The sequence below is a fragment of the Mauremys mutica genome, chromosome 9 (genome assembly GCF_020497125.1).
Source record: "Mauremys mutica isolate MM-2020 ecotype Southern chromosome 9, ASM2049712v1, whole genome shotgun sequence".
Lineage (NCBI taxonomy): Eukaryota > Metazoa > Chordata > Testudines > Geoemydidae > Mauremys > Mauremys mutica.
Genome location: NC_059080.1, coordinates 47,346,579 through 47,369,821, shown reverse-complemented (window position 1 = coordinate 47,369,821; position 23,243 = coordinate 47,346,579). Strand labels below are relative to the sequence as shown.

Here is a 23,243-nt window from a genome sequence, read left to right as displayed (position 1 = left end):
TAAAAATACAGAGCCCCCCGGACCGGTGGCCAGGACCCTGGCAGCGTGAGTGCCGCTGAAAATCAGCTCACGTGCCACCTTCAGCACATGTGCCATAGGTTGCCTACCTCTGGATTAGTCGTTTAACAAGCTACTCGAGGCTTTGAAGGAAGCATTAATACAGTACCTCTAGCTTCATCTCACTTGTATAACTCTATAAACCTGCTATATAGTTTGGGTCCAGAAGTAAATATTTTAGTGTAAAAGAGCCCTACATCAGAAACTGGTGAGTTGCTATTTTGGCTATGACAAAGAGCCAAGTGGATTTTAGGGCCTGTCTGCACAGTGGGGTAATGTGTTCTAGAGGAGTGTGATTTCTAAAACACACTAACATGCTGCACATTAATTGGCCTGTGTAGACCTTGGTGTGCACTAAAGATTCCCTAGTGTGCTTTAATGCAATGCATTTCAAACAGCACTACATCAAAGCACACCAGCAAGGTCTACACAGACCAAGTAATGAGTTTTAAAAAAAAACAACCTGTAGAGCACATTACCCCACTGTGCAGACAAAGCCTTAGTTTGGATAAACCATTGCCTTCTCCAAGAATAGAAGGTGTTCCAAATCTTTCCAGCTTTAAGACTCTTCAAATCCATCAGGAAAGGAGTGATACACGTGCTTTGCTAAGGCCCTGATCCAGCACTCAGGCCCACATGGTTTTCAGTGCAGAATGGAGATTGAGCATTTGGAATTTGGAGCGCATCCACCATTGGTCTGCAACACCACTCCTCAATCCCAATCTGCCACTCAGAGTGAAATCTTAGTGCAAACAAATTCTCCTGCAAACTCAGAGCACTTCTGTATGTGGCCTGGAATACTTGCCAACTGTAGCAGACTCTGTTGTTCAACCAAGTTACCACTGCAGAAGATGGCAGGTAAACCTTGGCCTCCCATAAAACATCAGCTGCACAATACAGTTGGGAATGCCTCTGAAAGGGATGCTCCTCTGGGACCCAGGGCTGCATGCTGTGTGCAGAGCGGGAAGTGAAGTGATAAATACCTATGTTTCGGACCATGATTCCTTTAAGTTCATCAACCTGGGCTTGTGTCTCCACCATCCGATCAGTGCCCTTGTTCTCTGAGTGGTGTTTCTGTAACAGATGAACTGAGTCAGTGATGGTACAGATCTGTTTAGAATGAAAACAAATTTCTCCTATCTCAGCTCCCTGTTCTCTCCTAAAGAGCTTGCTGGCAAGCTGGGGGAGGTGGGAGGGGAGAGAGATAATCCAAATATAATATCTGATAATAATAATCCAAATATAATATAGGTAGTCTTTTGTCTGGTGAAAATTTTTTCCCTGGAACCTAACCCCCTCATTCACATTAATTTGTATGGGGAAATTGAATTCACCTAACATCGTTTCGCTTAAAGTCGCATTTTTCAGGAACATAACTACAACGTTAAGTGAGGAGTTACTGTACCAGTGTTCTATCTGTACAGGTCTTGCAGACTGCTTTCAACCACTTCCTACATCTACTGTAGCTTGCTACTAATTTCCAAAAGCTTACAAGTGAAGTTCTACCCAGAGATTCTCAGGTTTATCTTCCCTGTTACTTCAGTACCCTTGTAGATGGCTTGAAATCTATGGGTGAAGAACACTAGACAAGTACTAGGTATTACAGGAGGCAGACGGACATGGAAAAATAAAAACTGAGGTGGAAGCTAAGATTACAGAGTTTATGTCCTAGCTGACTTTGTACAGTCTTGGGCAAGTCACTTCTTTCGTGTGCATCAATCCTCATCTGGGAAACGGGAACTGCAACTGCAAGGTTAGTTGCAAAGTTTGTTATCAGTGCCCTGTGTACACTGCAGCAAGCTAGACAAATTCTGTGGTGCTCTAGTGTGGCAAACTGATTGGAAATTCTGTTACAGCTTCATTTAATTATACAAGTGGATTTTATTGAATTCAGTAGGAAAGTGAATACTACAAACACTACAACCGCATGATACTTTGCATTTCCTTTTGTGCTACCCCACATTTCCAGAATGCTAATTATTTGCATAATCAACATCATTATGAAGGAAGCTGGGTGAGAGCAGTAGGGTGAAAGCTTTCCACACTCAGGAGGCAGTTTAGGATTGCTGGATAAGAATATTAGCATAATGTTTTTGCTCAAGTGATCCACAATAAAAGAGTGTTGCCGTTAAGCTGTCACTAGGAGTCAACACTTAATTGAAATGAATGGGGCAGTTAATTGCTCAAAGTTATTGTTTCCATGTTACCTGAGACTACGGGCAGTCACGTTACATTCAGTTCATATTTTTAAACATTCCCTTGAAAGGTTTTCAATATGGAAGTTGAGACTGAAGCAAGATCTGTGACAAAGGGTGGATTCTACAGGAAATTCTCCAGTCTCAAAACAGCAGACTACATCAGCCGTGCTTATGACTATCAAGTGCTTAGACATGCCCAGTCCTAGAAAGGCTACATACTCCTCAGGTGTATGAGTCCTGCTGATGAGAAGCACATCAATGTTCAGGCAGGAGCTCCCAACACAGCTCTGCTCAAGCTATTACAAAGCATGCATGCATTTTTCTCTCCAAACACCACTCTCCTCCCTACTTAGGAGAACTCTTTCCAAGGATAGGAGTGGAGTTTGACTAGGGACTTAAAGATTGTCTGTATGAAATTTTAATTTGCACTGACTTTGCTAATGCTTTTTATGTAGCCTGTTGTAAAAATAAGCAAATATCTAGATGAGTTGATGACATGTAAGACGTCTGCATACCCCCATAGGTACACATACTCCTGGTTGAGAACCACTGATTTAAAGCCAACAACAGGAGCGTTTACCAGGGAGAGATGAGACTGGTTAGAGAGCCCCTTCTGACCATATGTATCTTACCAGCTGTGCAGCCAAGATACTGGAGAATTCACTGTTCATGGCATATGGAAGTGCTGTCTGTGCTCTTGAACCGTATGTAGTCTGAAATCTCTTTTTAATTTCATTCAGGAAACTGAAGGCTCTGGAACGTTCAAAGTTCTAAAAGTAAAAACAAAATGTTCACATCAGGCAGAAAACTGCAAGTCCCCTAACAACATTCTAGTTAGGAAACTGGGGGATAGGTGGCCTACAGAAAAACTTAAGACATGTAACCATTTAGAGACCCTCCACCTTTTATCAAATACGAACCACCACGCTGCGCATAACCCTGCAAATGCCTTGCTACCTCTTCCTCTTAATCTCTTTGTTAACAGCAGTCACTTTTTTAGTATCAGTCTGTTCCTCCCTGGATACCCACTGGAATCAGCCCTACAAAGCTCAAAAGCAAGCCTGTGCTTTATTTACTTTTTAAGGGGAAACAAAGACAAAGACAAAAGACTTCACAGCCTCTATTTGTACTTTCTTCCACAGCTGAGGGCAAAGCTTAAGTGTACTGTACTAATGACTAGGATGCTTTAGGAATGACTGCAGAGCGAAAGTCACCTGATCCTTGTAGTTCTATTGTCCTGCTGAAAAAGCTGGGTGAATCTTACCAACTCACTTGCAAGTAGAAAGCAGCAGGGGAAGTTGGTGCAGTGGGAAGGAGACACTGTCGTCCCCCATACACACACCAGCTAGATACTGAGGTAGACTGAACTAAAATATTTGAACTTTGACTTTAGATAGAGGGGCCCATGTTCTGAGTTACACCAGTGTAAATATGCAGGAATGCCACTGAAGAAAACAGCCCCATGGGTTTGTGCCCATTATTGATTTTCATGAATACGCACAGAGAGAAAAGCGCTACCATTTTCAGGGTGTACACATAGTAGCGTTATCCAAAATACTTACATCATCTGTGATACATAGGTATATAATCCGGTCTTGGCAGATGTAATGAAATAGATAACTGCAAAAAGGGAGGGGAAAAAAAAGAGCACATCTTATTCAGAGCTGCCAGCAAGACTCCATGAACTACTGTAGAAGACCCCAATGTCTGATGTGTTCAAACAGCTATCTGCCAGGCACACCCAAATTAAGGAGTGGAGCAACTTGCAGCCACCCTACAGAAAAGAAACAGGTCCCAGCATGCAATGCTCCATCTTGATCACAGCATGTTTCTTCTGGGACCTTTGTACTGTAACCTGCATAGAACTAAAGATAACAGCTGTGGGCAGTGGTACAGGTTGGTATCCCAATGGCACCATGTAGCTCACAGCCCACACTTGGCTCCCTCTGGATTAACAGCCAAGTGAGGCAATGTCTAACTGCAGATGTATTAAAGTTACGCATTGTACTAATCATTTAACATACCAAGGTAAAACCATCAAGGGACTTCCACAGATACGATTCAATGCAACATCATCCCAAGTATAAAGCAAACAATCATGCCTACCGAAGTAAGCCAACATAAATTCCTTGAAAAAGTGTAGCTAGTGTGTCCACACAGTAATTTGCTTAATGAAGCAATGAAATTTCTATTGTAAACTCTTCTGGCCCAAGTCTCAAGTTGCAATGGGGGAGGTCTAGGCTGGATATTAGGAAAAACTATTTCACTAGGAGGCTGGTGAAGCACTGGAATGTGTGAAGTGGTGGAATCTCTGTCTTTAGAGGTTTTTAAGCCCCGGCTTGACAAAGCCCTGGCTGGGATGATTTAGTTGGTGTTGGTCCTGCTTTGAGCAGGGGGTTGGACTAGATGACCTCCTAAGGTCTCTTCCAACCCTAATCTTCTATGATTCTCTAGCATCAGGAGGCCAGTTCACAACTGGACTCTCTGGGTGCTACCACAACAGAAGTTGTATCAATAACTGGATTAATGTTTTTACTAAACCAATTTCAAAGGCCTCCATCAAATGCCTCCACAAGCCTCCATCAGCTGCTTACACAAACAGCTCTATGGTGATTGGCATCCTCCGACTGCTAGGCTGCATTTAATTAACTGAGCAACTGCTTGGAAATAGCGAGCAGCCACATTGCTCCAAGTCTTGCATTCATTCTTAATTTTTCCATTTGCACCTAGACTGACACACTTAAGCAAGCCTGATGTTCTGCATTATTAAACACCTATAAATGAGTACAACAGCAGTGTTCTTTCCCAGGTTTTAGAAAGGCATCTTAGTAATACTTTTGAATTATTATACAGCCTCTTTCATCTAAGGATGTAAAAAACAATTGACAAGACATTAATTAAGTCTCACAACATTCCTGAGAGATGCAGTCTGTCTAGTACAATTTGTCCAGTTCTGCCTCACCTGTGTGTTTGCACGCACATGCGCACACACAGGACACCCTCCCACACACATACTAGGAGTTCTGGACATGGTTTTGATTTTTACTGGGTGGTTGTGAGCCCCTAAAAGCCCAACCCTAATCCCCAAATGGGAATAAACTCCATCCCTTCTATGTCAGAAGGCTCCCTCATGGCAGTAGCAGAGAATGGATAGCATCGGGCAATCCAGATGCTAAACAGCATTAGGTAGGGACCCTGAAACCCAGGAGTGGTTGCAGCAAGATCAGGCATTCACTCCTAAAGTTCTGCATTAACGGGGACACACCAGGCTTCAGCTATTTCCTCTCTGAGTTTGTTTTTGGTTTAGAAGCAGAGACTCCAGACATTCTGGCACAGGGGGAAGAGCGTTCCCAGGTCTCCCTGTCTTTGGGGGCCAGGACGCTGGGCAGAAAGTAACTGCCTAAGCTCTGAACTCTTAGCCCTCTCCTCAGGCCACCCCAGGTGCCCTGCTCAGGTGTCCAAAAGTACCACAACTGGACAGAACTGAACTGCATCTTCCCAGCCCCATGCCATGATCTCTGCTCTGTCCCAGGGGAGGGAAGGAATTGCCTGGTCCCAAGTAGGGAAGCCGGGCTGTTTGGAGGATTTTGAACACAAGTAAGAAGACGTCCTACCTTCTAAACACTCTTCAAAAGGAGGTGTATAGAATTTGAGCCAATCTGCCCATTTCCTCCCCCTGTGCAAGGACAGAAGGACAGAGGAGTTCCAATCTAAGGGGTGGTTCTCCCCATTTTGTTATGGGCATATAAACACTGCAGAATTAGATTGCTAGGAGGGAGCCCCTGCGATTCTGGCTGGGGAGGCGTGTGCCTAGTCTCAGAGCTGCCCAATAGCTCCAAGTCTGCACTGTGCATTATCCTACTGCAGTAGTTTAGAAAGTCTGGGAAATGCAGTTCACCCTATTCAAGCAAAGTGTTTAATAAAGCAATAATCCTCCCTTGCCCCAGTTATAGCCACCCATCCCCAGCTGATATCTTCAGTCAGTTCCAAGTTTAGCTCCCTCAAGGCCTGGGGTGTATACACTCCTGCTGCATGTCACGTAACCCATAGCACACTTGGGAAGCAGACATGTCTGCTAGTAATCATTATCCCTCATCTGAGCTCCCTGCACAGCTGAGACAGACTGCAGAGCCAAGATCCTCTCTATCAGGAATTAGCCCAATTAGCATGCATCAAATATACTAATGGAGGCACGCCAAGCCAACTGCCCAGCTTGACTTTAAGGAGAAATTCAGGATTAGAGTAAGGAATGTGAGCTGTCCTCAAGACTAAGATTTAGTATTTTTGTAAAAATTGAAGACCGCAAAGCAGATACTAGGCCAACTCAGTGAGACACATCCCTAAAATACAACACTTCGCAGTGCTCCCAGTCAAAGTCCTCCCCAGTCAGAGCTATAATTTGTGGGATTCCTACAAATTTCATCAGACAGCCTGTGTGTAACAATGGAGCAGGCAGGTCCAGCCACTTGTTACCTGAAAGCACACTTGGAATCCTAAAGTGCACCAAGTTTTGGACCCGTGGCCTTACAGTGTGAGGGAAAGTCTGGGGTTACTCTAGATTACAGATCTAGAGTAGAGATGCAATTGAAATGAAACACCCTGAACTTTGGGAAACCATCCATCTGATCTGTGCCATTGAGGTCCAGCCATAGTTCTGTCACTGGCAGTTTGGGTCATGCAGTGTTGTAAAGGCAGGGAGTCAGCATACTTTAGGAAAGTTTAAATAAATCTATATTAAAGCTTTATCCCACACAGATTTCGCTCTCCATGGCCCAAAGCCAAAATTGCACATAACCAGTTGCACCCTTCTGGCCTCCCCCATTGTTGATAACTATTTCTGGGTATGTCCAATGAATCTCCGACTCATAGTTCAAAGATTCTCCTAGCCATACCAGAGGATACCACCAACTCCACTGGTTTCTTAGAGGGACAGGTTTCTAAGAACTGCCTGAGCAATGAGACATCTTAAATGTATCAGTAGCCAAGAAGTGTCAGCAATCAGTGCAGCAAACCTGGTGCCCTTAAACTCTGCATAACTGCAAGTGCAGCCCAAGGCATCCCATGTTCAGCACCACTTCAGAAAGCATGGTTAGATCAATTGCTCAGCTTTCAATCTTGACGTGTGATGTCATAATCCACCTAGCTGTTCACAGGGCATTCAAGACTTGAATTTTTAGCATAAGAAACAAGGTGGGTGGGAGCAATGTCCTTCAGAGGTCCTAATACATCACTAAGTAGCAATAGCCCAAACTCAGTTTCTCCCCACAGCAGGTCCCTTCTCTCCCCCTTCCCCACAACTCCAGAAGACAGAGCATTACTCACTTTCCATGTGAGTAGGTGAGTTTGTTGTTCTCTGATGGTATCTTTGCCAGGATCTGCTCCGTCACCTCCAGGAAGTTCCCTCCACACCAGGCATGTTTGGCAAGGATGGTCGTGCCTCTGGCAACAACGACAAACAGGATAGCCATTGCTTCACGCTAGCTAGAGACACAACACACACAGGATTAGGAGACTCATAACACTTCCTCTATAGATCCCTCTCAGCAGAGCACAGTAATTCCATGTTAACAGCATCTCTCTATCTTTGGCATAGAGAGCAAGGAAGGAGTAAGACTGTTCAATATTTCTACTGGATGCCATTACCTGCAGCCCATCTTTCTTCCTCTTCCCCTTTTCTAGGCACCACTCAATAAGATAGGTAGAATTATGCTGACCTCGCTACAAGATTCTGGTTTGATGCAGGTCATGCATCATGGGACTACATGCAGTTAATTGCCCTTCCAATCTCCTCAGCAAGAGAAAACGTTGCAAAGGAGTTTGCTTCTAGGTAACTAAGTTTCACAGGAGAGTCACAATTTTCACCATTTCCCAAGTTAGCATTGCATGGCTCCACTGCACAAGACATGCCACGTACAATGGAAAGACCATCTCAGACTGTAAGCTCTTTGGGGCAAAAGGTAGCCCCCTGTCTCATAACAGACAAGGGGAGCAAGACGATGATTATTGTACCAGTAGTGGTCACAATGCACCAATGCCCGTGCTAATGCATGCACACAAATCTCTGTGGGTTAGCTGGTTGTTTTAAAGGGGTTTCCTGATTTTGGTAAATTATGGATCCAAAGTACAGGAGAGACACCAGCAGCTTACAGTTCTGGAACCACCATATACATTTCCCCAGTAGCATCTCTTGGTCTGGCAGTTAATGAGGTTCATATGCTTTAGGCAAATCAACATGCATGGATTTCCACAACAAAAAACCCTCACAGCATGTCATTCTGAATCTTTTAAAATTAGACTGAATGTTCCTCAGACTGCATCCTTTGGTGGGAAGATAACCATGTATCCTCACATCATATAAATATCAAATTCAGGGTTTAAGCTTCCAAGTGACTGGGGTTATGCTGAGTCTAGCAAGACGGTAGAGAAGTACTTGTTAGCTGCTGAGGCAGCAGACTGTGTTAATCAGTGGAATAGCAACACTTTAGTCTGCTGTCAGGGACCCAAGATTTAAAAGGTGCAGTACATCCATAAGCCTCTTTTCTGCTTAGAGCGTATGTAAAGGGAACGCCTCCTGACCCTGCAAGGGAGCCTACTATTTTTCACTTTCCACTTGGAGAGTTCCAATGTCATCCATCTTGTACTCAGCCACTGAAACAGACGCTGTGCACATCACCATGGATCTGAACTTGGGAAGCCTGGCTGGCAGAGCCATCGGACTGTGTGCTGAAGCGACTGGGATGAGTGGAAAGTCAGCGTTGAGAATGCCAAGCAATCAAATCCCTGTTCAGACTGGAAGCAGGATTGTGCTGGTTTCCCTGGTACTTTCTTTTCAGTGGGGATGAGGTGTTTTATTCTAGTAAACACCTCATCCCCACTGAAAAACTGTAAAAGGCCAAGAAAAGGCACTAAATCACAGCATTTTCAGCACTAGTCTCCTTGCCCATAAACCCAGCATCTATCATTTCAGTGGACTGTTGTGATAACTGGTCCTACAAATTGACCCTAATTGTGAGCTCCACTGTAAAAAGTGATTCAAAGTTCATAAAATGTCAAAATAACATCAAATGATGGGAAAAGGTACAAAAGAGAGACAATGACTGAATTAGTCCAAACAGACACCTACGGATACAATTCCAGAAGTGTGTTAAAATCATGCCTGGTATACAAGAACAGTGAGACCACAGTTGGTGTGTCAGAAGTTAGACCTAACTGGTCAACAGAATAATGAGGGGACGGATATTCTACCCATCGCTCTCTGTTGGGGTCCTTACAAGAAAAGACTCTTTGGGGGAAATAAGAAGGAGGCTACCGCAACCCTGGCTGACTGAAAAAAAGGGGAAAGAGTGAGTTTCAACATCATGGCTGCCGGCCCCACTGTCTCTTGGGCCCCCAGGCCGTCTTCATCCTAACCTGAGAGATGTCCTGACAGAGGACTCAGGTGACATCAGCACCTCCACCTCTACCAGCTGCAGCTAAACCCAACTAGCACCTGGGATGTGAGTGCAGTGGCTGAGTGGTTAACTCAACTACAACCCCCAAAGCTGTGCTTTGGAGTCTCACTTGATCTCACACTGAAAGGCCATCTCCAGTTTACACAGTGGCCAAATGAGCCAGCAGGTTAGGGCAGCCAAAGACGTTTGGATGTGCTGCTGGCCACACTACTCCCTTGGGTACCACTGGCTATGAAACTGACATGCCTTAACCACATCATCCCCATGAGCCATTGGCTTGGGAAAACTGACCTGGGATGTAAGACTGTCACCTGCTGCATGCTCGTTCTCCTCCCCCCAGTTCTTTTTCTTCCCCTCTATTTCTTCTCTTTTCTGTCTCTTTTTCCTTCTGCCTAAGTAGAGTCTGGCTAGCCTAGCCTGGCCTGTATATTTTGCAAGCCTGTGACCAGAGAGGCAGCTAAATGCAATGATCTAAACAGCCTGACACTAATACAAGTTTGCCAGGTCTTGAAGTGGCTGATCAGACTGTGTGCTGTGTCTGGATTTTTCAGCACTGAGAGTCAACACCAGAGACAGCAGCTGCGTTTTCTATCTTTGCTGTTCTTTTCTCCTCCCTCTTCTCCCGCTCTCTCATTCTGTCATTTAAGAAACTAAATCGGACTTTACCACCACCACTTCCTCCAGGTCATCTCAGCTAACTTCTTTGCTTCTCCCCAGAAAGGCCTGTTATCTTGGCTGCCATCGGAAAGATGGTCAAATAAGGTTTCTTCTCCTTTCTGAAGGCTCTCCAGAGCTCCAAGGAAAGGCAACAAGGGTTATTGTTCAAATGAAAACCTGATTTAATACTTTACATACATTTCAAATGCTTTAACTGTCCCCCCCCCATCTTTAATAAACGATTAAAAGAATGTTTCATGGTGTGTTTGCCATTAAGGTCACCGGATACCAAACCCCAAACCTTGTTTAAACTGTTTAACGTTGGACAATTTCAGGGTTATGTTGACACCTTTAAGTCTTTGGGCCCACATATTCCATCTCAGTTAATACAACAGGACTCCATCTACAGTAGGAAAATGACCCATTCCTGACAATAGCGGGTCAGTGCCAGATTCCCAGTAGAAACATTGAGAACTGCTGGTTTTGACCCTTCTGCATTATGTACACTGTTACAGGAAACAAGCATTGAATTGGAAACTTGGTACCAACCGCTGTTTACAGCAACAGCCCAATTCCCAAGCATATACAGAGCTACTGAGACTTGAAATGACTCTATGCAATCAAGGATCACATCAGTGTCCATCTTAGGAGGCAGCAGGGACAAAACAACCTGATACGACCTGCACTTCAGCAACCTCTTTCTGGCCAGCACTTTCCCCACCATGTGCAAGAGTTGTTATGCATGAAAATAGGAGAAAGGCACATACAGAGGAAGTAGGAGGCACCAGACCATAAAGCAGCCTTTAACTTTTGAACCCAGAAAGCATGTACTGAAAGAATTAGCATTACCTTTCTATCAAGCCAAACCCAGTCTGCTCTAGCAATATGGGCATAAAGTGACTTTTTTTAAAAAACACTTAATTCTGCACAAGGGCTAATATTTGATGTTTGTGATGCCCCAACTCAGGATCAAGGTCCCACTGGGCCAGCCACTGGAGACACAGAGATAGAGTTCTGCACTAGTAATCATACTTGCTGAATCTCACTTCAAATTAGATGGTGAGTATGCCAATAGTAGGCACGTGGGAAGGCAGGAAGAGGGGCAATGATGCTAAGGCCACAGTGTTATATAGGTTAGCTATTGCATAGCTTAGTGGTTTGAAATCTGATAGAGTTGATATCATTGTATTAAAGAGTGCTGAGTGCCATGCAAATTGGCCAACTGATGACATCACAGGAAATGTGTCATGAGGCGGGATTTGAAGAATAGGGTAGTGGATTTATGGATTAAGTCAGAAATGGCATTCCATGCTGAAAATCAGCATAGAGACATTTGTGGGAACAGCCAGGTGTTCAAGCTTGCATCACTGGCAAAGCCAGTGTGATAAGACACAAGAGTAGATAAGCAGGAGAGCAGAGCAATGAAAGATTTAGAGCGCTCCGGGCTGCTGAAGGAGACTTTCAGAGGAAGAGGGCAAATCAGATATGCCATTAAATGGACGAGCTTTACAAACCCAGAGAACACCCCCTGAATCGATGAAATCCCAGATGCAGGAGAGCTGCCCACACTTACTTTTCCTTGGCCTCTTACATGAAAACAGAGCAATAAGCAGGGCAGGGCGAAGGGCCCTGCAGCATTTGTCAGCCAGTCACAGCAGTATTTCCCTCCAGTGCCCTAGCGTTCACTGAATTTGCCTCTTTCACTTCCCTCTTGGTCTATAATAGTCAATCTTCAGACCCAAATTAATGGGCTTTCAGCCTCACCCCACTAGAGGTAGAGGGCTACTCCTACTCCTGCTACTCCTTTGGTCTGCACTAGTTCTGCTTTGAGCAACCAATCAGTGTCTCTGGATGACTGCAACTTGATACATATGTTTACCAGCTGCACTTGTGTCCTCCTTCTTCTTTAGAGCTGTGCTGATGGCTCCCCACTTCCCCAGGCCCCTTTATATTTCAAAGTGCTTGTTTTTACCTCAGTCACTCCCACCCATTCTCACTCCTAGAGGGAACAACCTGGTTAGGACATTAATCTAGGCTTAAGCAGTAGGACTGACATCCCATCGATAAACTGTCATGAAGCCTTTTTTGCAGCATCCTTCTCCCTGCATTAGTGCTACACAGTCACTCCCTGTTGGCTTCTCAGCACTATCCCCGCTACATGCATAGCAGTCAGCAAGCTTCCTGCTTATCCTCACTGTGCAGCTGTTTTGTTTGCTTATGCAGCTTCAAGGCCCTACCAGCTTGAGGAAGTCAGCAAGCAAGCTCTCAGGGGCTTTGAAGGCTTCTCTCTCAGCATGCACTGTTCTTATCTCTGATTTGCAAGCAAAAGATTAGTCAAAGAGAACAAAAGCTACAGTGGCAAATACATTTATTTGGTGACCTTTTTCTGTTTGCCATCATCTTTGTAGAGTTATTTTCCCCAATATTATAGATAGCACAACTGTGATCATGGCATGCAAGACTTGCTATTGTCCTTTACTACTATAAAGATAAGACTCTTCTCTCATTACTTCACCCATCTTCTCTAACAGAACTGCACTTTTTAAAATTTTTATTTATGTGCAGGAGCACTTCTAGGAGAGAATGCTTTTTTAGTAAGGTTCCCTAAAAGCTCAGGTGACCTTAACTCCTGTCATGATCCCTTCACAGGCTATTGCTTTCTTCCTCTACGTCGGGCAGTTAAATTGGCATCTGCAGCACAGACATTCAGGATTCTTTTGCAGGATGAAACAGACACTTATGAAATGGAGCACTTGTCCACATACATACATAAAAATAGAAACCACACACACAAAAAAACCCACATGCACCATACCCACAGGGCATTTCACTTGTGATCAGAGTAGGGGACTGACTAGGAGTCAGGACGCATGGTTCTGGCCATTCTATCAATTCACGCCTTGACCTTTTTTCTTAGCCTCACTATGTTCATATCTCTCACCACCTGCCCACATCCGTACAATGATCAGAATATCTATTTCACAGAAGAGACAGCAAGTTACACAGAGAAAGGCATACAGGACTGCAAACCATCATCATTAGCAGCACTTAAGCCATCTGCTCTGCATAATGATTTAACAAGGGGTTTAAAACATGCTTTCAAGGAGTCCTCATCAGCTCTTCTGCTGTTTGAGACGTATCTGATCGTAAAAACCTGAGGTGACCGGCTCGCACTGACCTACAAGTTACTTATGAAAGAGACTTTAGAAGCCTGACCACAACAATCTATTGATCCTTCCTACCAATATCTGGAAACCTACCTGCTGTAAGCCAGACCTTGTGTGGTATAACATGGCAGTGCATTAGCCCAATACAAGAGAACTATTACTCACCCTATGGCAGTAGGATTTTATGTTTGTATTTTGTATGATTTAGAATGAAGGATAAAGAATAATGAGATGATAATGTAGCGTGTATTAAATGTACTGATGTGACCATATCCTGCCAGCCACCCTTTTTGAATAGCTGATAGGAATGGCTTGATACGCCATTAGTAGAGATGCATCAGCCAGAATTTCTTTGTGTCTGGACTGATTTTAATGCAGTAACAGACCTTTGAGGGTCACCATTTTGTTGTAGGTTTAGCATTCTCAAATAAGTAAAAGAATGCCATAATTGTTTTCTTTTGCATTGCAACTTGATGTTCCTGTTCAAAATTTTCTGTGTAAATTAATTCTGTTTTGTGTGTGTTGAGATAAGTGTGAAGGCCATCGCTGAACCAGATGGTCTAGGGAGGATCCAGAGACAGATGCAAAAGCACCAGGAGGTTGCAACATGCCCCTACTGAAATGTCAGAAGAGGGCAGATTGAAAGATGAGACAGGCACCTATCAATGGGGACAAGATAGCTGTGATCAAAACCAGCATGGGGTAACTCCCTGAGAGACTTGATGAAAGAACAAGATAAAGGATGAGAAAAACAATTTAAGAAAACAAGCACTCGTCAAACAACAACTGATTACAGCATGATGGTTTAAAACTCATTGGTCCCAAATGAAGGAAAAATCACTATATAAACAAGGTGCCTTGCCATGAAACTTTGGGTTCATCCTGCCAAGACTTCCCCGGAGCATCATGTTGCGACCGACAGAGCCCGGCTCCTACCTACCCACGATCAACCTAGCTGGCCACTAGATTGATCTGGATTCTGGACTGGTAACTATAACATTGACTGACAGTCTAACTGCTAATTGTTGTATCTTCAATAAATGCGGCGTATTGCCTTTTCCCCTGAAAAAGACGCTGTGTGCTTCTTATAAGCATAACAACCCCCTTCCTCCAAAAGTCTCAGAGAGAGATATCTAGAGAAATCAAGGTCCATAAACTGGCCCGTCTGCAAGGGAGTGTAACACTGTAGTCTGGTCAGACAGAAGTGTCCTTATGTGTCTTGAGATGGCAACTTCTCTTCCAGAAAGGTCTATGACCTCTTCCTAATCAGATTTCAAACTGATCAAGTTGCTTTAAGTAATTTCTCATCCAGAACTATAGAGAAGTTTTGCAGACACACCCATTACACTACATTGCACCTTTGCAGAACACCAGAGCAGGGAAGGAGACCCAGACCAGACGAGGCAAACAGACTCCACAGTCAAGATGCTTGTCACCTCTGGTCTGGGAAAGCCTGAGTCCATGGATCTTCAGAGCACATTGCTAGAGCTGGGGAAGTTTCTTATTGAGGGTTAGAGAGTTAAGTATTAAGAACCTCATATAGCAAGAATTCAGCTTAAGTGCAACCAGACACGGTTGAGTGCATCAGTTACCAAATAAATACCTCCCTCCATTATTCTGAAAGGCAGGAAAAGGGCTTAGCCCACTGGACACATTTATCTGTTTATATGCTGTGGTCACCAGGTGATTTTAGAGTGGGGCCATGATGATATAAAAAGGCACATGCCAGGACTGACTAAACCATAGAATCACAGAAAGTAGGGCTGGAAAGGTCCATGAGATGTCAAGTCCAGCACCCTGCACTGAGGCAGGACCAAGTAAACCCAGACCATCCCTGACAGGTGTTTGTCCAATCTGTCATAAAACCTCCAAAGAGGGGAATTAAAAAAAAACAAAAACAAACCCAAACCCTTCCTTGGAAGCCTATTTCAGAAAGAAAGTTTTTCATCACTTGAAACCTTCCAGCAGAAAACCACCACATTTACCTATCTAAAGCCTAAATGGAGAAGCAAGCCAAGCCAAAAATAGACTGGATCCCAAACACAACTGCATCTCTGTACAAGCCAATTTACTGGGGCTTAATACTCTCATGAGAGGCAGAAGCAGACTAGGATCCCCGACTAGGATCTTGAAAGAGCAAACAGGGCTACAGAACCACTGTAGCTTGCTCAACCCCATTACACAGCAAGCGGCTGTCTTCATTAGTGCCTGATGAGATAATGCCTAGAGTACAAATGATGCTTCCTCAGCATAAGCCAAGAATCCACCAGAGACAGGATGCGTAATGGCCAGCTAACTTGTGGCATGTCCTTGGCAAGTCACCTAACCTCTGTGTCAGTTTCCCCACTTGGAAAAAAAATGAGGCTGAGCAGGAGGCATATGTTAAGGCACTTTACACTCTTGGATGAAAGGTGCTGTATAGATATAAGTATTATTTTCTTTCCACTTCCCTCTTACACTTCCGGGGCTCCTTTTAGGTGAAAACTTTAGAGACTCTCAACACCCCTCCTTAATCTACCTCAAGGAATGGCATGAGGCACCACTACTTCAGCTAGAGGTGGGAAAAGGATGCAAACTACATCTGCAGTAGGAGAGGATAAGGAATCAAGCCTGAATCTCCCACACTGCAGTGCACAGCCACCACTGAAGCACTACAGGTCACTGGGTAAGAGATGCATTTTGGTCTAACAGGAGACTGTCACTGTTTGATACAAACAGTATGGCATAACTAGGAAAAAAACCATGACTAGGGTTGCCAGGCATCTGGTTTTTTACCATAATGCCTGGTCGAAAAGGGATTCTGGCGGCTCCATTCAGCAGTGCTGACCAGGCCACTAAGAGTCCGGTTGGTGGTGCAGCAGGGCTAAGGTAGGCTCCCTGCCTGCCCCGTGCAGCTCCCGGAAGCGGCCGGAATGTCCAGCTCCTAGGCGCAGGGGCAGCCATGGGGGCTCCGCGCACTGCCCCTGCAGCTCCCATTGGCCAACTGAACAATCTGGATAAAATCTTCCCCCTAACTCCAATTAAAATTATTTGTGCTATTCCTAAATGCTAACCTTAAAGAGGTTCCACCCTTATAATGGGGGAAGCAGGAAGTACGGCAGCAACCCCTTACAACTAATGCTTTGAATATTTAATGCATCAAACATGTACCCTCAATCTCTAAGCATGTTTATAGTCATTAGAAACATAATGTTTAGAAATACCCAAGCTGTACAAGACCAACTCAAAACTTCCTGGAAGAAAATCTGGACCTACTTTGCTCATTTAGAAAGAGCCTGAGGGACTAAACAGGCCTTGCAACACGCTCAAGGCAAACTGCCAGTCCAAGAGGGGGGAGAAGAGGATAGATATATTACAGAGTTGAAGGCCTCTTTCAAGATGACTCTGCCAGATTTCAAACCTGGGGTCTCTTAGCAAGAATCTCATCTGATTTCAACTGCAGGCTGATGGATAGACGAAATGCTGTCTGCAGAATAATCCAGACCCAAATTATATAGCACCTTGCAAATCAAAATCTATGTCTTGAACCATGCCCAGAAACAAGTAAGTAACCAGTATAGTCAAAATAATGATGCAATATACTCCATATGCAGACCAGTAAGTGAACAGGTTGCTGCATTCTGCATTAGCTGAAGTTTCCCAGTGATCTTTCAGAGAAGACTCAAGAAAGTGAATGACAGTAACTCAATCAGGTGGTGAGAAAGAGGAAGAAATCATGAGACACTGTACAGTTTCAGTCTTCTACAATTTGGGGTTTCATACTTATGCAGTCAAGTACCCCAAAATGCACTACAGTGCTTGGCATCTTTGATGAAAAGCAGCAAGAGACTTTGCAGAACTAAGGCCTAGACGACAGTAAGTGCTGAGCTGCCATCTGAGATAATTGAGTTAGATTGTTTGCTCATTCTTCATGCTAGCATGGAGCAGGAATCAATACAGACATAGCACAGTTATGTCTCTTCACTCAACAGTACTGCCCCCACTCACTGAGGAGAACTCCATAGTCTTCCTAGACTAGAAGACTAGCCACAGCTCAGAACTGGAGGAGAGAGAAGAAATAAGGGAATTCTCAAAAACACTCTAGGAAAATGCAGTCTAGATTAAATTACTCAGAGACTAATTATCAATGGCTTGCTATCAAACTGGGAGGGTGTATCTAGTGGGGTTCCATAGGGGTCAGTCCTGGGTCTGGTACTATTCAAAATTTTAATTAATGACTTCAGTAATGGAGTGGAGAGCATGCTTATCAAATCTGCAGATAACACCAAGACGAGAGAGATTGCAAGCACTTTGGAGGACAGGATTAGAATTCAATACCATCTTGACAAATTGGAAAATTGGCCTGAAATCAATAAGATGAAATTCAATAACAAGTGTGAAGCACTTCACTTAAGAAGGAAAAATCAAATGCACAACTACAAAATGGGGAATAACTGAATAGGTGGTGGTAGTACTATGGAAAAGGATGTGGGATTATAGCAGCTCACAACTTGAATGAGAATCCACAATATGATCCAGTTGCAAAAAAGGCTAATGTTCTGTGGTGTATTAACAGGAGCATAAGCAAGGTAACTGTCCTGCCCACTACTCAGCATGGGTGAGGCTTCAGCTGGAGTACTGTGTCCAGTTCTGGGCACCACATTTTGAGAAAGTGGACAAATTGAAGAGTCCAGAGAAGAGCAGCAACAGTGATAAAATGTTTAGAAAATCTGACATATGAGGAAAGTAAAAAAGACTGGGAAGGTTTAGTCTTAAGAAAAGACAACTGGGGGGAACCTGATGTTAGTCTTCAAATCTGTTAAGGGCTGTTATAAAAAGGACTGTGATCAATTGTTCTCCATGCCCACCAAAGGTAGGACAAGAAGAAATGGGCTTACTCTGCAGCCAGGGAAATTTAGATTAGATATTAGGAAAACATTCTAACTCTGAGGGTATCTCTAGCATAAATTCCCTAGGGAGGTTGTGGAATCCCCATCACTGGAGGCTTTTAAGAAAAGGTTGGACAAACATGTCAAGGGTGATCTAAGTTTACTTGGTCCTGCCTCAGTGCAGATGACCTCTAGAAGTCCCTTCCAGCCCTAGATTGATATGATTCTATTTGCTTGTGGGGGGCACAAAGAGCCACGAGGGATACAGAACACAATCCCTTCCCTATCACTTTGTTGGGAAATCTCCTAAGGTCACCAGAAAAGGTTTTCTCCAAATCAGATTCAGTACAGACAATGCATGGTATGTGTTGTTCCACAGTACATATGTTAACAAAACTAGCATGAGCAACATTTGTATCAATAGACTACAGATTCCTTCTTGACCTCTATAGTGAATATTTAAACTTGATGACTTGAGCAGAAAGTGAGCCAAACTTCTTTTTAGCTCCCCTCATTTTCGTTCATTTAAAATGAGGAAAAGTTTTTATCCTATCCTCCAAAGCTTCCATGTGGCTCTTAGTTTATTTTGACCTGACAGGTGTCCCTTTAAAGATATTCCTACCATTAACACCACCTTAGATTTTCACATTTGTTTTAATGTAACATTCTTTTCTGTACTTAGGCTGTTTATTTTTTGCATCTCTCAGCCTGAGCATCAAGAACACAAAAGCTGCCATGATTGGTCAAATCCCGTCTAGTCAGACGGGCAGTAAAAGATGTTTCACAGACCTTGTGTGGTATAACATGGGAGTGCATTAGCCCAATACAAGAGAACTATTACTCACCCTGTGGCAGTAGGATTTTATGTTTGTATTTTGTATGACTCCGTAACGATTATGAAATAACCAGCTCCTTAAAGAAGTTTCTTCCTAGCCCATAACATAAGAACAGCCACACTGGGTCAGACCAAAGGTTCATCCAGCCCAGTATCCTGTCTACTGACAGTGAACAATGCCAGGTGTCCCAGAGGGAGTGAACCTAACAGGCAATGATCAAGTAATCTCTCTCCTGCCATCCATCTCCACCCTCTGACAGAGGCTGGGGACACCATTCCTTACCCATCCTGGCTAATAGCTATTAATGGACTTAACTAGATAAATTCATGGAGGTTCTCTTTTAAACCCTGTTATAGTCCTAGCCTTCACAACCTCCTCAGACAAGGAGTTCCACAGGTTGACTGTGCGCTGTTTGAAGAAGAACTTCCTTTTATTTGTTTTAAACTTGCTGCCCATTAATTTCATTTGGTGGCCCCTAGTTCTTATATTATGGGAACAAGTAAATATTTGTTTCTTATTCACTTTCTCCACACCACTCATGATTTTATATACCTCTATCATATCCCCCCTTAGTCTCCTCTTTTCCAAGCTGAAAAGTCCTAGCCTCTTTAATCTCTCCTCATATGGGACACGATCCAAACCCCTAATCATTTTAATTGCCCTTCTCTGAACCTTTTCTAACGCCAGTATATCTTTTTTGAGATGAGGAGAACACATCTGTATACAGTATTCAAGATGTGGGCCTACCATGGATTTATATAACGGCAATAAGATATTCTCCGTCTTATTCTCTATCCCTTTTTTAATTATTCCTAACATCCTGTTTGCTTGACTGCCGTTGCACACTGCATGGACGTCTTCAGAGAACTATCCATGATGACTCCAAGTTCTCCTTCCTGATTAGTTGCAGCTAAATTAGCCCCCATCATATTGTATGTATAGTTCCAATGTGCATTACTTTACATTTATCCACATTAGATTTCATTTGCCACTTTGTTGCCCAATCACTTAGTTTTGTGAGATCTTTTTGAAGTTCTTCACAGTCTGCTTTGGTCTTAACTATCTTGAGCAGTTTAGTATCAGCTGCAAATTTTGCCACCTCACTGTTTACCCCTTTCTCCAGATCATTTATGAATAAGTTGAATAGGATTGGTCCTAAGACTGACCCTTGGGAAACACCACTAGTTACTTCTCTCCATTCTGAAAATTTACCATTTATTCCTACCCTTTGTTCCCTGTCTTTTAACCAGTTCTCAATCCATGAAAGGATCTTCCCTCTTATCCCATGACAACTTAATTTACGTAATTCAGCTGTTGATGTATGTTCTGAAACATGAAGGTTTATATCCCTTCTACTTTCCCCCTTAGCAAATGTAACTGTACATTTTCTCATGATCTGTGAGAGTGTTTAATCCTTATTTTGAATCCAATTAAATAATTGGCCTAAATTACCGTATATACTCGATCATAAGCTGGTTCATTTATAAGCCGACCCCCGCCCCCCTCCTCCCCCAGATGGATAAGTAAAAATGGAAAATTTTTTATGACCCCTTCATAAGCCAACCCTATAATTCAGGGGTCAGCAAACTTTGGCTCCCGGGCCATCAGGATAAGCCACTGGTGGGCTGAGATGGTTTGTTTACCTCGAGCGTCCGCAGGTACAGAGGTAAACCTAAGTAAACAAAAAGTGTCCCGGCGCATCAGCTGTTTACACTGACAGGCTGGAACAGCAACTGGCGGGGAAATTTTTTGTGGGGGAGAAGCTGGGGGTCAGGGGAGTAACCCATGTGACCACCCCCCACATGATCCCAGCCCTAGCCTGGGACCCGTACACTCTCCCCATCCCATCCCTTCCCAGCTTATCTGGGGAGGACCAGGGGAGGATCTCTCTGGCCTGGCTAGAGCTGCTCCAGCAGGCTGGACAGCGTGACCGCAGACTACTCCGGCGGGCCAGACCGGGCGGCGTGGCTGCAGCATGTTCCAGCGGGCTGGGCGGCGAGGCCGAGCAGCATGGCTGCAGCCTGCCAGCCCATAGCTGCAGCTGCTTCGGAGGCTGGGGGGCAGAGCAGCGTGGCCAGAAGCTGAGAGACTCTGGCCCCACCTCTTCCCTTCTGGGCTCTGCTGCCTCTCCTTGCTTCCTCTGTTGAGGGGAGGGGCTGTGTCCCACCTCTCCCTCTCTATACCCATTCATAAACCGACCCCCTTAGCTGGTGCTTCCCTTTTTTACTAAAAAAACCTGGCTTATTAACAAGTACATACGGTGTATATATAGTGACATTTAGTTCCAGAGATGAACTAAAATAAACTGGCCTGTTGCACTTTGCATACCTGGTCAATTTCATACTCAGGTTCTCATGCACTGACAGTCTTACATAGTTCAGGTTTTTAAATACAAGCCAAGAGATTTTCCACTGAAAACTTTTGTTGCATCACTGATACGTTTCTATTGTTTGAGTTCTGTAAAACCTTGCTTTTACTAAATTCAAGTTTGATGAGTCTTTCATTCTGTGTCCCTTTTTAGTGTTTAATTATTGTTGAGAGATAAGAACTTACCAAGCCTAGACTGAAGAGGGGAAAAAACAAAAATAAAACAGACTTTCCTTACAACTTCCATCAAGTTCATTGACTAGCTTCCCATCAAAGTCAGCCTTCATTCTACCGCTCCACCCCTTTTGCAAATGAAATTAATAGGCAGCAGGTTTTAAACAAATAAAAGGAAGTATTTCTTTACACAAAGCACAGTCAACCGGTGGAACTCCTTGCCAGAGGATGTTGTGAAGACCAAGACCATAACAGAGTTAAAAAAAAAAAAAACCTAGATAAATTCATGGAAGATATGTCCATCAATGGTTATTAGCCAGGAATGGTGTCCCTGGGGGTGGGGGAGGGATAGCTCAGTGGTTTGAGCATTGGCCTGCTAAACCCAGGGTAGAGTTCAATCCTTGAGGGGGCCACATAGGGATCTGGGGCAAAATTCAGTACTTGGCCCTGTTAGTGAAGGCAGGGGGCTGGACTCGATGACCTTTTAGGGTCCCTTGCAGTTCTATGAGATAAGTATATCTCCATATATGAATATGAATAGCCTCTGTTTGCCAGAAACTGGGACTGAGTGACAGGGGATGGATCACTTGATGATTACCTGTTCTGTTCATTCCCTCTGGGACACCTGGCACTAGCCACTGTCAGAAGACAGGATACTGGGCTAGATGGACCTTTGGTCTGACCCAGTAGGGCCATAAGAACGGCCGTACTGGGTCAGACCAAAGGTCCATCTAGCCCAGTATCCTGTCTACCGACAGTGGCCAATGCCAGGTACCCCAGAGGGAGTGAACCTAACAGGTAATGATCAAGTGATCTCTCTCCTGCCATCCATCTCCACCCTCTGACAGACAGAGTATAGGCACACCATTCCTTACCCATTGTGGCTAATAGCCATTAATGGACTTAATCTCCATAAATTTATCCAGTTCTCTTTTAAATGCTGTTATAGTCCTAGCCTTCACAACCTCCTCAGGTAAGGAGTTCCACAAGTTGGCCATTCTTATGTTTGCATAAAAGCCCACATGCAAAGTCAGAAGCTAGCTGACTTCCACAGTCTTCCGGTTTCCACTTCCAGCATCCCCCTATGAGCTAAAACCAGAACACATCACTCAATGCAAGCACCTAACCAGAACAGGTGGGAAAACAGCAAACTTTGTTTTCCCTTTTGTAATTATTGAGTAATATTTGTTCTCTTCCCCACCCCCTCCACATTTAAAGCTAATTTGGTTTCACAATTGCCTTTGTCTCTAACAAAAGATTATACAACTCTCACCTACAGAAGTTCAACTGTCACAAAGCTTCCCCCAAGAACATCTCACTATTTTCCCTCCTGTTTACCTCTACTTCTATATGGCAGCTCTCCTTAGAAAGGGACAGCTTTGCTGTTGGAAGTCTGTCCCTTTCCTCCCACTCTTAAAGAGAGACTGTCAGTTTATGCCAAAATATTTAGATTTGTACGAGCAAAATA

At 43.9% G+C, this 23,243-nt stretch overlaps 1 protein-coding gene across 3 annotated transcripts in view; it reads right to left on the bottom strand.

The window, feature by feature from the left end:
- Nucleotides 1–23,243, bottom strand: part of VAMP7 (vesicle associated membrane protein 7) — a 31,400-nt gene that overhangs the window by 7,123 nt on the left and 1,034 nt on the right. For all 3 annotated transcript variants that reach the window (XM_045030226.1, XM_045030228.1, XM_045030227.1), the window contains exons 2-5: nt 7,578–7,736; nt 3,818–3,875; nt 2,888–3,025; nt 1,041–1,131 (exon numbers count right to left, since the gene is read on the bottom strand). In XM_045030226.1, the coding sequence (XP_044886161.1) occupies nt 1,041–1,131; nt 2,888–3,025; nt 3,818–3,875; nt 7,578–7,723 (433 nt within the window). In that variant the 5' untranslated portion in view covers nt 7,724–7,736. The remainder of the gene's footprint in view (nt 1–1,040; nt 1,132–2,887; nt 3,026–3,817; nt 3,876–7,577; nt 7,737–23,243) is intronic.